Source organism: Mchenga conophoros, linkage group LG3 (genome assembly GCF_057382185.1).
Source record: "Mchenga conophoros isolate Kocher_MC1m ecotype Shallow Benthic linkage group LG3, M_conophoros_male_GT1.1, whole genome shotgun sequence".
Lineage (NCBI taxonomy): Eukaryota > Metazoa > Chordata > Actinopteri > Cichliformes > Cichlidae > Mchenga > Mchenga conophoros.
Window position 1 is genome coordinate 24230448 of NC_140528.1, and position 13547 is coordinate 24243994.

Genomic DNA, 13547 nt, shown 5'->3' on the forward strand with positions numbered 1-13547 from the left:
GTGATTTTGACAAAAACAAAGCAGAAGTTGATGGCAGTGTGTTTTTCCATGATAGAATAATTACGCACACCCAACTTTGCAGTTATTTATTGTAAAAAATGTTTGGAATCATGTCTGATTTTCGTTCCACTTCTCACGTGTTCACCACTTTGTGTTGGTCTTTCACGTGGAATTCCAATAACATTGATTCATGTTGGTGCTGTAATGTGACAAAATGTGGGAAAGTTCAAGGGGGCCGAATACTTTTGCAAGCCACTGTAAAGTTCACTATCAGTAACATCATAGCACCACCCAGCTGTATAGAAACTCCGTCATGCTAGCTAGTACACAGTATGAGTTATTGTAACTGACTGTAAAAAGTCAGCAACATGAAAATAAACTCCACCTAAACTTGGTTTATATCTGACCCAGACAGACTGCAGGTCATAACTTCTTACCTGAAGTTCAGTTCACCTGACACTCGGACCGGCGGCCGCCTCGGGTCTCTGCTCCTCCTGCCTCCCCTTTCCCTCATCCACCTGCTGCCTCTGTGGAAGCTCCGCCATAGCCACCACCAAACAACTGACTTATTTCTACACATCGACCAGCATCCGGACAATCCGCCACCTTCCATCGTTTATACCGTTACAAGAAAATAAAAAAACATCATCAGTATGCCCGATGGCCAGTCCAGCTATGGTCGTGCCATCAGTTAACCCTTCACGTGGCAGCTGTGACACGCGTGCCCAGGGTTGCCGACCCCTGCTCTAAAGCATCTGATTTGGATTCCTGAGATCAAATATATTTTCCTTTGTGTTTGTTTTCTTCCCATTTGTGGCTTTAATGTAGTGTTACATCCTGTTTGTTTGCTTCCATCTGTATACATGTCCAGATTCACTGTTATGTTTCTATTCTTACATTGCTGTGTGATCACTGTTCCCTCTGCTGACTGATGTGACCTTTTGTATCTCACACTGATACTTGTCATATTTGTATCTGCGCCTAAAAGATAAAAAGTTTTCCACGCTAAAACACAGCTCCACCTCCTGCAGTTCTCCCTCTGAACCACTAGATGTCTCTGTTATCTAAATGAAGACGTGCAGCACAGCAACCACAGCAGCGCTCAGATCACACGTGTCCTGTTATTATGTATAAAAGCATGAAACAGGTGAGACAGGTGGGATCAATATTAATGTTGTGGAAATATATGAAAAAGCAACAGAAGAGTGAAAACATTTCCTGTTTCTAGAAAGATCTTTCAGCTCACAGCTGCTCACAGACTGTATTTACAAGTGACAAACTGCAACTCTACAGTACATCTACAGTATATATCAAATATATTCTGTATTCAAATCTATTGAGTGATGTTTGAAAGTCTTTCCAGGTGAGTTTGATCCAGGAGGGTCTGAAGCCAGAGTCAGACAGAGACTGTGCAGAGACTGTAGAAGGACAGAGCAGCAGCAGAGCAGTCCAGATACACTGATGATCCTCTGTCAGATCCAGAGGGACACACAGGGATGATGCTGGACTCTACATTGTGTCTGACAGTGGAGCTGTTCTCAGAGCAGTTCACTCTGCAGCACTGACAGTCATCTGCACTTCTTCTCATTCCTCTGTCAGTCACTGCTGGATGAAGCTCTCCTCTCCACCTCCCAGTAACATGGCCCAGTCAGAGCATCTCTACACACAAGCTGCTGCTGCTTCAACCTCTCTGGATCATCAGGACACAGCTCCTCCTCTCTCAGCACACACACCGTCCTGTTTACCATCATCACCACCACCTGCAGAGAGAAGAAGGAAGAGCAGAGGAGATAAACGAGTGTTTCCAGAGACTCTTCATCAGCTGTCAGTCAGTGATGCAGCACATCCAGTATAAAGAGCAGCAGGGACTTCAGTGCTGGGACTGTACTAGGACTCATTGTTGCTTCACTTTTTCTAATCTTTGGATTTTTATTGAAGTTGATGAAAATGTTTTTCCCTCCTAGTTTGAGTTTGGACTTTCATTCATTAGAAGAACCTTGGTGTGTCCACTCTGAGCTCTGTAGGAACCCCAACAACAAGCCCAACAATCCAGATGGACGGTTCCAGCTGTTAACTGGAGGAATTCCATCCAAACATCTGCTCTCACTAAATTCTTCCTCACCTACAGACTGTGTTCTTCACTGCTTTAAACTTGGAAACGAATGCAGTCATTGGTCTGCGTGCTGCTTTGTTCAGAGAGCTGATTGGCTGTTGACAGTGTTTGATCAGAGCGTGTCAGCCGTTACCATGGTGACCATAAAGGTCAGAAACAGGAAGTGTTTGTGTCCAATCCTGAAGCCTGTCACCATTCTCCTCTCACAGCTTCACTGAGAAGCTGCAGCTTTACAGGAAACACTGGATCTTTGTTTCATACTGACTGTGTTTAGTACAATACTGCTGACAGCACCACCCACTCACTCCATCACTCTACTGACCTCAGAGTCTCCAGTCTGTAGTCTGGACTCTGCTGAAGATAAGACAGCTGCTTCACATCTGGATCCTTCAGGTTGTTTCCCCACAGCTCCAGCTGTCTCAGATGGGAGGGGTTGGACTTCAGTGCTGCTGCCAGATAATCACAGCTGATCTCTGACAAACCACAGAAACTCAATCTGTATAAAGAATGAAAGATGTAAGTTTATTAGACAAAGTGTGAGCTTGAAATCATTCAGTGTTTCATCATCTGTTCAGAGCTGAAGAAGGTTCAGAATGTAGAAGTTTAGAAAATGGAAACTCCAAACAGCTGAAGCCAACAGGAAGCAGCTTCAAACAGGAAACTGTGCAGAGTTTCAGACTATATGTCCTGATGCAGCCAGTTGGATTTTGGAGATTTGAATCTCTGTTCTGTGACTAAGTCCTTGAATCATTTCTTCCAGTTGGTCCAACAAGACAGACTAAGTGTTGGACATGTGTTGTGGCTCCATTAGGGGAGCTTCTAAATGTGATGTGATGGCCCCTCTGGGTCTGTCAGGTCACAGCACTGAAGAGAGCTCAAACTGGGCACACAGTTGTTCCAGTCTGGACCAAAGACTCTATACTGGGACTGAGGGACTGCTTTGACTGCACCCACTGGGACTTTTTAAAGGCTCATGTTCTCACTTAGATCATCGATTTCTACTTACATTTCTTTCTGGGAAAAATGGGGATTACTTTGGAAACAGGAAGTATTTTCCCCAATAAGCAGCCCTGGATTAGTAAATCACTCCAACATGTTCTCAGGCAGAAGAAGCTGTCTTGTTATGAGGGAGAGAAGAAAAAGATTGAGGCACAGAAACTTGTTGAAAGAGAGATAAAGCAGCTAAAATCAGGTGTAAAAGTAAAGCAGAGGATGAGCTGAATAAAGGACACTCAAGGCTGGCTTGGAAAGGAATGAAGTCCATGGTGGGGATGCAGAACAAGGAGCAAAGATGAATGTGATGCTGAATCAGCAGAAGACTTGGACTCATTTGATTCCAGCTTTGATATCATTGATTTCAATGAAGAGCTTTGTGATTGTAGCAAAGGGCTGGTAGCTCTGAGAGTCCCACTGATGAGGTGTTTGTGTGGAAATCTCTTAGTGGGACCAAAGAGAGAAAAAGCCCTGGTCCTGATGCTGTGGGAGGGAAATGATTGAAGTGTGCTGTGAGGAACTGACTGGGAGATCTTCACACATTTTCCAGTCCTCCTTGGAACAACAGGAAGTTCCCAGCATATGGAAACAAAGGTTAAGTGTCCTATGGCACTCAGTGATGATGGTGCTGTGGCCCCACCACCTCCACCTCTTTGTAAAGGAACTAACTGTCATCTGAAGCTTCAAATGGGACTAAGACTTCCTCCACTAGGTGGCAGTGTCTGATGAGAAAGTGTTAGTGGAGCTGGCCTGGAGTCAGAAACAGGAAGATGCAGGATTTGGGCTGAAATGGGGAAAAGTGGTTCGCACTAGTGCCTTAAAGCAAGAAGGTTGTAGGTTGAAGCTTGTTGGCCTTTCTGTGGAGGTTGGATGTTCTCCCACAGTCCAATGAAATGCTGCTTAGGTTCATTGGTGCTTCTAAATTGGCTGTAGGTGTGGATGTGAGAGAGTGCTTCTCTGTCTCTCTCTGTTGGCCCTGTGATGGACTGCTCACCTGTGCAGGTGGACCACGCCTCTTGCCCTATGACAGCTAGGGCACAGGCTGCAGCCCTGTGAGCCTAAGCTGAATAAACAGTTAGCAAAAATGATCCATAGATGGCCTGAAATCCCCCAGTTAGCAGTTTGGTAGATAGCTATGACATGCTAATCCCATCCAGCAGCTGTATTCTACCTGTAAGCTGATCCCTGCTGAGCCAAAGCACTTTTTCATATACAAATTACAACCTTTAATAGAAACCTATTGGTCAGCATCTTATTAGCCTGCTGTTAGCTTCATTCCACAGAAAACTGAGAGAAACTAACAGAGTTGATAAAGAATAAAGAGAAATGTGCTGATTTAAAGCCTTTGAAGTGCTTCAGATGATCTCTGTCCACTTCTGTCCACTCATTCATTCATGTAAGCTTTCTAATGCAGCTTTGATCTTCACAGTCTGCTTCATGAAACTCATTCTAACCCTGAATGTCAGAGTGTTCCTCCTTCTCTTTCCCATCATTCATGCTGGCAGTGGAGGAGATTTGGATGTTGGACTGTGTTTTGGATGATGTGTGTATGTTTGTGTTGGACTGCTGTCTGTAAAGCAAACGCACATTTTGCTTTGGATTTCAGTGTCAGACAGACTTTAAGGTGGAATGAAGAGTTGGAGAGTTTCACAGTGAATTATCCAGTGGAGGATTTTTCTTCTTCTTTGAAGGTTTGAAATGTGAACATTGTTCTGCTGCAGTCAATGGACTAAACCAGAGAAGAAGAAAACAGACTTTACCATGAAGATCCTCAGTGTGGATCAGTATAATATCAGCCTGATGTCTGCAGTTTAGTGTCAGCACAACTTTCACATCATATTCATCTCAGCACAACTAAAACATGCTGACTGACCTCAGAGTTTCAAGTCCACATCCTGGACTCTCCAGGAAACCACACAGATGCTTCACTCCTGAATCCTGCAGCTTGTTGTTGGAGCTCAGGTCCAGCTGTCTCAGATGGGAGGGGTTGGACTTCAGTGCTGCTGCCAGATAATCACAGCTGATCTCTGACAAACCACAGCCCCACAATCTGTATAAAGAATGAAAGATGTAAGTTTATTAGACAAAGTGTGAGCTTGAAATCATTCAGTGTTTCATCATCTGTTCAGAGCTGAAGAAGGTTCAGAATGTAGAAGTTTAGAAAATGGAAACTCCAAACAGCTGACAGAGTTCATACGCCTTTGTCAGGGTCAAATTCAAGCAAGACCATGTGAAAATTAAAACACATCATCCTAGGTGAACTTAAACACCTTTGTTCCCCTTTTGTTAAGACATAGAAAAGTACACCACACAAAAATACTGCAAAAGGAAACGGTCGCCTTATATACATAGTGTATAAACTCAAAATGCACATTTCACTTCAAATTAAGATTAAGGCTTTGAACAGATCACATAGTTCAGTTCAACATATAAGACTTTAAGAATGCACAAGCATCTACTTAAAATCTATTTAATTTATCATCCATGATATTATTTTGTACAATTCCAATGTATTTTGTTCATCTCCCTTAAATAAACAGGCAGCCTTAAAGTATGAAATATTCATATACAAACACATATAAATGTGTGTACTGTCTCAGTGGCTGATAGTACCCCACAGGCCTCAGTGTGAGCTTGAAGACATTTATAATGTTTAAGTAGTTTAATGTGCAGGTGCTGACGATAAACACATTTTGAATGAAAGCCGGGGAACTTTGGTAGCACAGAAACAAGTGGCTATTCTTTGTGACTATATGGATCACTCACAATACCATTATTTCACACAAAGGCACCAAATTAATACTCAAAAAAGCTGCAGCAATACACACAAATATAAACAGTACTTGGTGACAACTTTGCTTTTAGCCTTTAACCCTTTTTGACTACTTTTGATGTGGCCTCTATATTTTACCTTTAAAAACAGTTTATCTTGCCAATCTGTTATTTTCTCATTTTGACCAACTGTATCAGCACAATTTATCTAAATTCAGACAAAATTTAAAATACAAGTAGAAAGTGATATTTTGACTGTAAAAACCACACACATGTTTAACGAATCATCTTCATAACTTGAAATGCAAATAGAGATTGTACACTTTTAAAAATACGCACACGTTTTGCAAACAACAAAGTTATATGGTACTATTTACCAAAAAATGCAGCCAAGGCTCAGACGTTTTTCATATAATCATTTCAAACTATTTACAGAACAATCAGGTGTCAAACAATAGTTTGTGTCACTCTAACACATATGAGAACAGCACAGGGATAAACCTGCAGGTCTGACAGCAGGTGTGTCACTCAGCGTTTACACTGCAATCTGCCTTTGTTGGCTTTAAGGCAGCAACTGTGACGATCACTAGTAGAACTGACACACAAAACAAAACAACAGCTACACACTAAATACACAAGACAACAAACTAACTTGAGACCAAACACGGTAAACGTCACAAATCTCTCACGTATCAAAACTCTCTCTCTCTTTCGCTCACTCGCTCTCTCTTGCCGGTCACTCCTAAAACTTCCCCCTTTTGCTAAACAACCAAATGTCATGTTTCCATATCATTTTTGATTGGTCGACATGGTACATTTTCCCACCTATAGGGCTTTGGAGCGTGATGTCACGGGAGATGGGCCACGCCCCCTTCCGCCATGACAGTAGGCCAGCCAAAGGATACCATTTCAGCTATGGATCGTACGTGTTGTGTTGTCGGTTGCAACGTTAGATCACACGATCGTGAAGGCAAGAAGCTGGATAACGGGCTCTCTTTTCATCGTTTTCCATCCTGGAGGCAACGTGAGGGATCCCATGTATCCGATATTACTAAACAAAGACGTCAGGCTTGGATTGCAGCGGTGAGACGAGCGGATATCGAGTTCTCTGCAATCCCCAGCTTTTTGTTGGTTTGCTCACGGCATTTTCTTTCCGGTGAGTTCTAAATTAATTCATATCACTCTTGAAAGGCTTTTAGTGTTATTTTCAATGTGCTGAGGTCATAGATAATGAGATAAAACATGCTAATGTGTGATGCTGCAGAACCACATCATGTCGACTGAGTAGCTTATGATTTGGCATTATTGCAGGCAAACCAGCATATGAAATGGATGTAACAAATCCAGACTGGGCACCAACACTGCACATGGGGCATGACGACATACCTGTATCAGACTCGGACCGGCACTCAAGGCGTACGCAACGGAAGCGAAAAAGAGCACCCATCGGAGGTAAACAACCCCCCCCCCTCTAAAAACATACTAAATTGCTATCACTGTACACTAATCCGCACATAACTTCCAGATGAATCACACACCTGTCATTGGAATATTGGTGTACATTTACCTTATGTCTAATTTTATCTTACAGGCTTTCGTTATGCAGCTGCAGAGTCTGAAGGTGTGCCCCGTGCAGAAGTGATTGATGAAGATCTGACAGAAGACCAACAGCAAAATCACAATGTCATGGAGGCAGTGGACAGCAGTTGTGTTGGACAAGTGGAGGTTGAGGTACCAGCTGCAAATGTGGATATACTGAAGAAATGTAAACCTTTTAAAATGATGACAGATTACAAACTCTCAGCTGTGTCTGTAATCAAACCTCTGTAACTTTGCTTCAAACACAACAAGAGAAAAAACTCTGAATGTTTCACATTAAAGTCGTACATTTCTCACAAAGCTCAATTATGTGACAGACATTTCATCCCATGTCAGTTTGGCCTCATCCTGGGCCGGATTATCCAGCACACACTCTGACCACAGGCCCAGGGGCCACGCACAGCTGGGCTCCATCCAAGAGACAGCAAACAAACCAACACAATAATAAAAAGCACCATGTGATCTTCTTACATCTTCAAGACAAACATAGTAAAAACATGAGCATATTTGTTTCCTGATAAAATGATGTGATAGGTAGAACAGAGTAAAGTGGTGGTGTTACTGTTAAGTCTAATTGTTGAATGTTGCCACTGTGTTTCTTAAATTTGTACAGTCTTAGTTCAAGCAGTAGGATCAAAGCCATTCCTTTGATCCTGACCACCTCTCCAACCACTCTGTGCTGGGGGAGGTTTTATTGTAGATACATCCTATCTGGAAGATCTGTTTCTTTTGATGTAAGCTTCCTGGGTTTATGACCCTTTGGTCAGCAGGAGGTAACACACACACACACACACACATAACACACACACACTTACATACAGTGCCTTGTCTATGTAACCAAAGGGGGGTTGCAAGGGGAGGTGCTTTGTAAACTATTGTTTGAAGATTGTCAATAAAAGGCAGCGAGAGGAGGCCACCATTGGGGTCATTGTCGTGCTGGACACAGACGAGGCCTCCCTTGCGCAAGTAATGGATCGATCGACTGTCTTGTTTTCTTCATGATGAATAAGTCTCTAGAATTAGCGGGGCTTGTGGAAACACAGACCCAACAATTACAGCCTTTCTCCCCTCTGCTGCCGAGGCTGTTAGTCTCTCCCAAACTCAGCTACAGGACTTCCAAATGAATGAAAGCAGCAGAAGTGGCTTTACAAAGGAAAGAGGAAGAGGAGAAGAAGAGGAGAGGGAGGCCACCCTGACCATCACTCCAGCTGAAAACATCACACTTCTATTAAAGTTGGTGAGAAAATGTTGAGCAGGATGAGCTGCTGGCTAATCTGGAGGCTGTAGCAGCAGCTCACAGTCACAGTGGATTTCCACTCATGAAAAAGCTCTGGCTGCTTCATTTCTCATCTCATATCAGAGACTTTAATGCTTCACTGAAGCTGTACTGTGATGCTTCCATATTCCAGTGAGGCCTCCACAATGATTTCAGCTGTTCTGTACACACACTGTGTGCCCTGTATGGCTCAAAGTCTCTGCAGCCTGTTTTTATCTGCTATCATCAGATCTTCATCATCCTCATTCACATCCCTCACACACTCTACAGCCTCATCAGCACTGACTTCATCTTCACTGACTGATGGAGCACAACATGAACCTGTGGAGGCTGAAACACTGTCCTGTCAAACATCTCCCCGTCACCACTCCACTTCTGTCAGCCTTTAAATGAACCCTGCTCAAGTCTGTCACTTCTGTTTGGAGCCAAAAGGAAAAACTGCTGTTCAGTCATTTGGAAAGACAACATTTCTGAAAGCACTCAAACTTCTTCACATTTGTCTTCAGACACATCCTGAACATTTAGGAACTGAAGAAAGTTTCAAACATCAAAGACATGACATATAGAAAAACAACAACAGCCGCAGTCAGTGAACTCACCTCAGAGTCTCCAGTCGACAGTTTGGACTCTCCAGTCCAGCACACAGAAGCTTCACACCTGAATCCTGCAGGTTGTAGTTTCCACTCATGTCCAGCTCTGTCAGATGGGAGGGGTTGGACTTCAGAGCTGAGGCCACAACTTCACAGTGAGACTCTGAGAGTCGACAGTGAGTCAGTCTGTGATGATAGAAAATATAAAATGTGTTATTATAAAAGCAGAAAATCTGCATTATAAACACAGACTGAATGTATATGAAGACAAAACAGAGTGAGGTCATAATCTGATGAATCTGCTCTTCACATCTGTGCTTCAGCTCCTCTTACTGTGTTTGACATGACACAACGATTGAGTCTCTCTCAGACCTGCAGACTTTTAATGAGAATCTTTGTTTGGCTTTAATCTGCAGATGAAGGAGGAAGATGGTGTCACATTTAGGCTTCCATAATGTCCACAGTCTGTCACTGAGATCTGATCCAGAGTCAGAGTGAAGACACACATTTGGACTGTTTCCTGTTTTGACTCCAGAACATTTTGAATGAGTTCAGCTCAGTGAAGAGTTCCAGCTGGAAAGATGATCTCTGTTTGCTACCTGCTGTCAGGTACGACTGTTCACGTCCACACGCAGGAAAAACCTGCTGACTGTTACCAAACGGAGCAGAAATCTCATCACTGGACAATAATGATGAATGAACTCAGAGCTGCTGATATCAGATCTGATTTCAGGGGAACTAAACACAGAAATGATTGGCTCATTTGAGCTTTCTGAGCCATTATCTGCTGCTGTGTCGCTAGTTGGCAGAAAATGATTTGTATTCCTGTTCAGGGCTTCAGTGTTTATGAGTCCAGATCCAGGTGACAGCAAGTCAAAATGATGTTACCTGTCTGTGTCCAGCAGCAGCCTGTATTCACTTTGAATATTGTTATAACCTGACATGGATCAGTTTGTCTTTGATTGGTTTGTAAATGTCACTGTTTCCATTGGACCTGAGTGACGTACAAAGACAGAGAGGGAGAGAAAGGAGAGAGAGGATGGAGACAGCAAAGAGAGAGCAAACACAAACAGGTGAGAGTGGACAGGTGACCAAGGTCAGCAACCAATCAGAGAGCTTCTGTTTGACCCACAGTCACTGATGATGACTGCACATAACCAAGCAGTGTGTTACTCTGATATCAAATATGGATCCTGCTCTTATAATAATGATCATCAGATGATATTATTGTGTTATTTTGTAGCTGAATACGATGTTTGTGTGATTATCAGTGAAAGAAGCAGTGAGGAGGATGGAGAGAGAGAGAGGACAGAGGGTGAAGTTAGAAACACTAAAAGGATTTTTCATGGATTTCATGGATGATTTGAGTGATTTCCAGCAGGACACTTAAACATGTCAGTGGACGTCCTAAAGAACATATTCACTGATATGAAACGATGTGACACACTTCAAATCTGTTCTCCACTCTTGGATTTGGGATCCATGGAGCTGCTGCTGAGTCTGTACAATAAAGGAATGGTGTGGAAGGTTGCAGCGTACGGACACAAACACTTTGTGGTTACAATCTGATTTTATTTTCAAAATTAAACTACTAACCTACACTGATCAATGATGTTAATGATCACATCTGGACTCACCCAGCCTTTCTGCAGTTCCTCACAGCTGGAATCAGTCTCTGTCGTCCCTGCTCTGATGTGTTGTACTTCTGCAGGTCCAACTCATCCAGAACCTCCTCTGACATCTGCAGCATGAAGGCCAGAGCTGAGCACTGGATCTCAGAGAGTTTCTTCTCTGATCTGTTCTCTGACTTCAGGAACTCTTGGATCTCCTGATGTACTGAGAGGTGGTTCATCTCCATCAGACAGTGGAAGATGTTGATGCTTCTGTCAGGAGAGATTTCATCACTGTTCATCTCCTTCAGGTTGTTGATGACTCTCTGGATGGTTCCTGGACTGATCTCTGTCTGACCCAGCAGACCTACTAAGAGTCTCTGGTTGGACTCCAGACAGAGGCCATGAAGGAAGCGAACAAACAGGTCCAGGTGGCCATTTTTACTCTGGAGGGATTTATACATGGCTCTGCTCAGGAAATCATCCAGAGAGGACTTGTTGTATTTTTTTCCCAAAAAGTTCTTCAGCACCTTTGTCTTCCTGTTGGTGTGACAGTGGAACATGTAGACAGCAGCCAGAAACTCCTGAATGCTCAGATGAACAAAGCAGTAGACTGGTTTCTGGAAGATCACACACTCTCTTTTGAAGATCTCTGTACAAACTCCTGAGTACACCGAGGCCTCTGTCACATCCAGACCACACTGCTCCAGGTCTTCTTGGTAGAACATGATGTTTCCTTTCTCCAGATGTTCAAACGCCAGCCTCCCCAGCTTCAGAAGAACTTTCCTATCAGCCTTCGTCAGCTCCTGTGGACTCGTCTCACGTCCCTCATGGTACTTGTTCTTCTTCCTCTTTGTCTGAACCAGCAGGAAGTGTGAGTACATGTCAGTCAGGGTCTTGGGCAGCTCTCCTCTCTGCTCTGTAGTCAACATGTGCTCCAGAACTGTAGCAGTGATCCAGCAGAAGACTGGGATACTACACATGATGTGGAGGCTCCTGGATGTCTTCATGTGGGAGATGATTCTGCTGGACAGCTCTTCATCACTGAATCTCCTCCTGAAGTACTCCTCCTTCTGGGCGTCAGTGAAGCCTCGTACTTCTGTTAGCCTGTCAACACATGTAGGAGGGATCTGATTGGCTGCTGCGGGTCGGGAAGTTATCCAGACGAGAGCCGAGGGAAGCAGATTCCCCTGGATGAGGTTTGTCAGCAGCTGGCTGACTGATGACTTCTGTGTGACATCAGACAGCAGCTTCCTGTTGGTGAAATCCAATGAAAGTCTGCTTTCATCCAGGCCGTCAAAGATGAACAAAAGCTGAGAGACAGCCAGCTTCTCTGCTGTGACCTTCTGTAATGTTGGATGGAAAACATGGAGCAGCTCCAGAAGACTGTACTGCTCATCTCTGATCAGGTTCAGCTCCCTGAATGAAAGCAGAACCACCACACTGACATGTTGGTTCTCCAAGCCCTCTGCCCAGTCCAGAGTGAACTTCTGCACTGAGAAGGTTTTTCCAACACCAGCCACGCCGTTGGTCAGAACCACTCTGATGGGTCTCTGTTGGTCAGGTAAGGCTTTAAAGATGTCCTGGCACCTGATTGGAGCGTCATGGAGGGCGTCCATCTTGAAAGCTGTCTCCAGCTGCCTCACCTCATGTTGGGTATGAACCTCTTCACTCTGTCCCTCTGTGATGTAGAGCTCAGTGTAGATGGTGTTGAGGAGGGTTCTACTTCCTGTTTCATCACTTCCTTCAGTCACACGTTCACATCTCCTCCTCAGACTGATCTTATGTTCATCTAAAACCTCCTGCAGACCAACATCTGCTGAAAGAAAGAAAAAACAATGAGACAAAAGAGAAAGAAAACTCTTCAATGTCTGAACAACACAAGAAGTCCAGTTTTCAGAAATGAGTCCATCAGCAGACAGATGTTCAGTCTTACTTTGTACACAGCTGCTCTGACTGGCTGTCTGCAGTCCAGCTCTGCTTCTGGATCTTTCTCCACACTGGGGACAGGAGGAGTCTCCCGATGAAGCAGACTGGTCCCAGTATGAGGAGATGCACTGTCTGCAGAACCAGTGTCCACAGCTGGTAGAGACTGGATCCTTCAGGACGTCCTGACACAAAGCACAGCAGGACAGCTGCTCCTCCTCACAAACACCACTCCTCTTCCTCTCTCTGTGAACACATTTCTTCATCACTAAAACATTTACTGTCAGTGAAAAACATCCAGATGTGACCAAACTGCAGTTCCTCACAGTTCCTTTGATGTCATCAACACTAATGAGCTGCTCTTCCTGTCTGCCTGTCTCATTAAACACTGAGTGATGAATACAAACTCAACACTTCCTGCAGACTTCCTGACTTCACAATAAAAGCTTTCCATCAGAGAGAGACAGTTATGACTTTCACTTTTTTACAGCCGCTGTGTGCAGATTATCTGGGTCAGTTCACTCTGAAGCAGCTTAGAAGTGTCCATGTAGATCCGTGGTCTGACACACAGAGACTTCTGATTTTCTCTATTTAAACAAACATGATGAAGATGAGCAGGTTTCTCTTCTAGTATAAACTCTGTGTCTCTCTGGCTGGCTCATGATGGC

At 43.8% G+C, this 13547-nt stretch overlaps 1 protein-coding gene across 3 annotated transcripts in view; it reads right to left on the reverse strand.

Moving 5' to 3' along the window:
- The window catches only part of LOC146577772 (protein NLRC3-like), a 121912-nt gene that overhangs the window by 38193 nt on the left and 70172 nt on the right, over window positions 1–13547 (reverse strand). Inside the window, exons 5-7 of one of the 3 annotated variants that reach the window (XM_085268252.1) lie at window positions 12890–13125; window positions 10981–12769; window positions 9349–9529 (exon numbers count right to left, since the gene is read on the reverse strand). The exons of 1 other annotated variant lie outside the window; for it this stretch is intronic. In XM_085268252.1, the coding sequence (XP_085124378.1) occupies window positions 9349–9529; window positions 10981–12769; window positions 12890–13125 (2206 nt within the window). Of the gene's footprint in view, window positions 1–9348; window positions 9530–10980; window positions 12773–12889; window positions 13126–13547 lie in introns of those variants that run through there. One more of the 3 variants, XM_085268250.1, reaches the window with a different exon arrangement.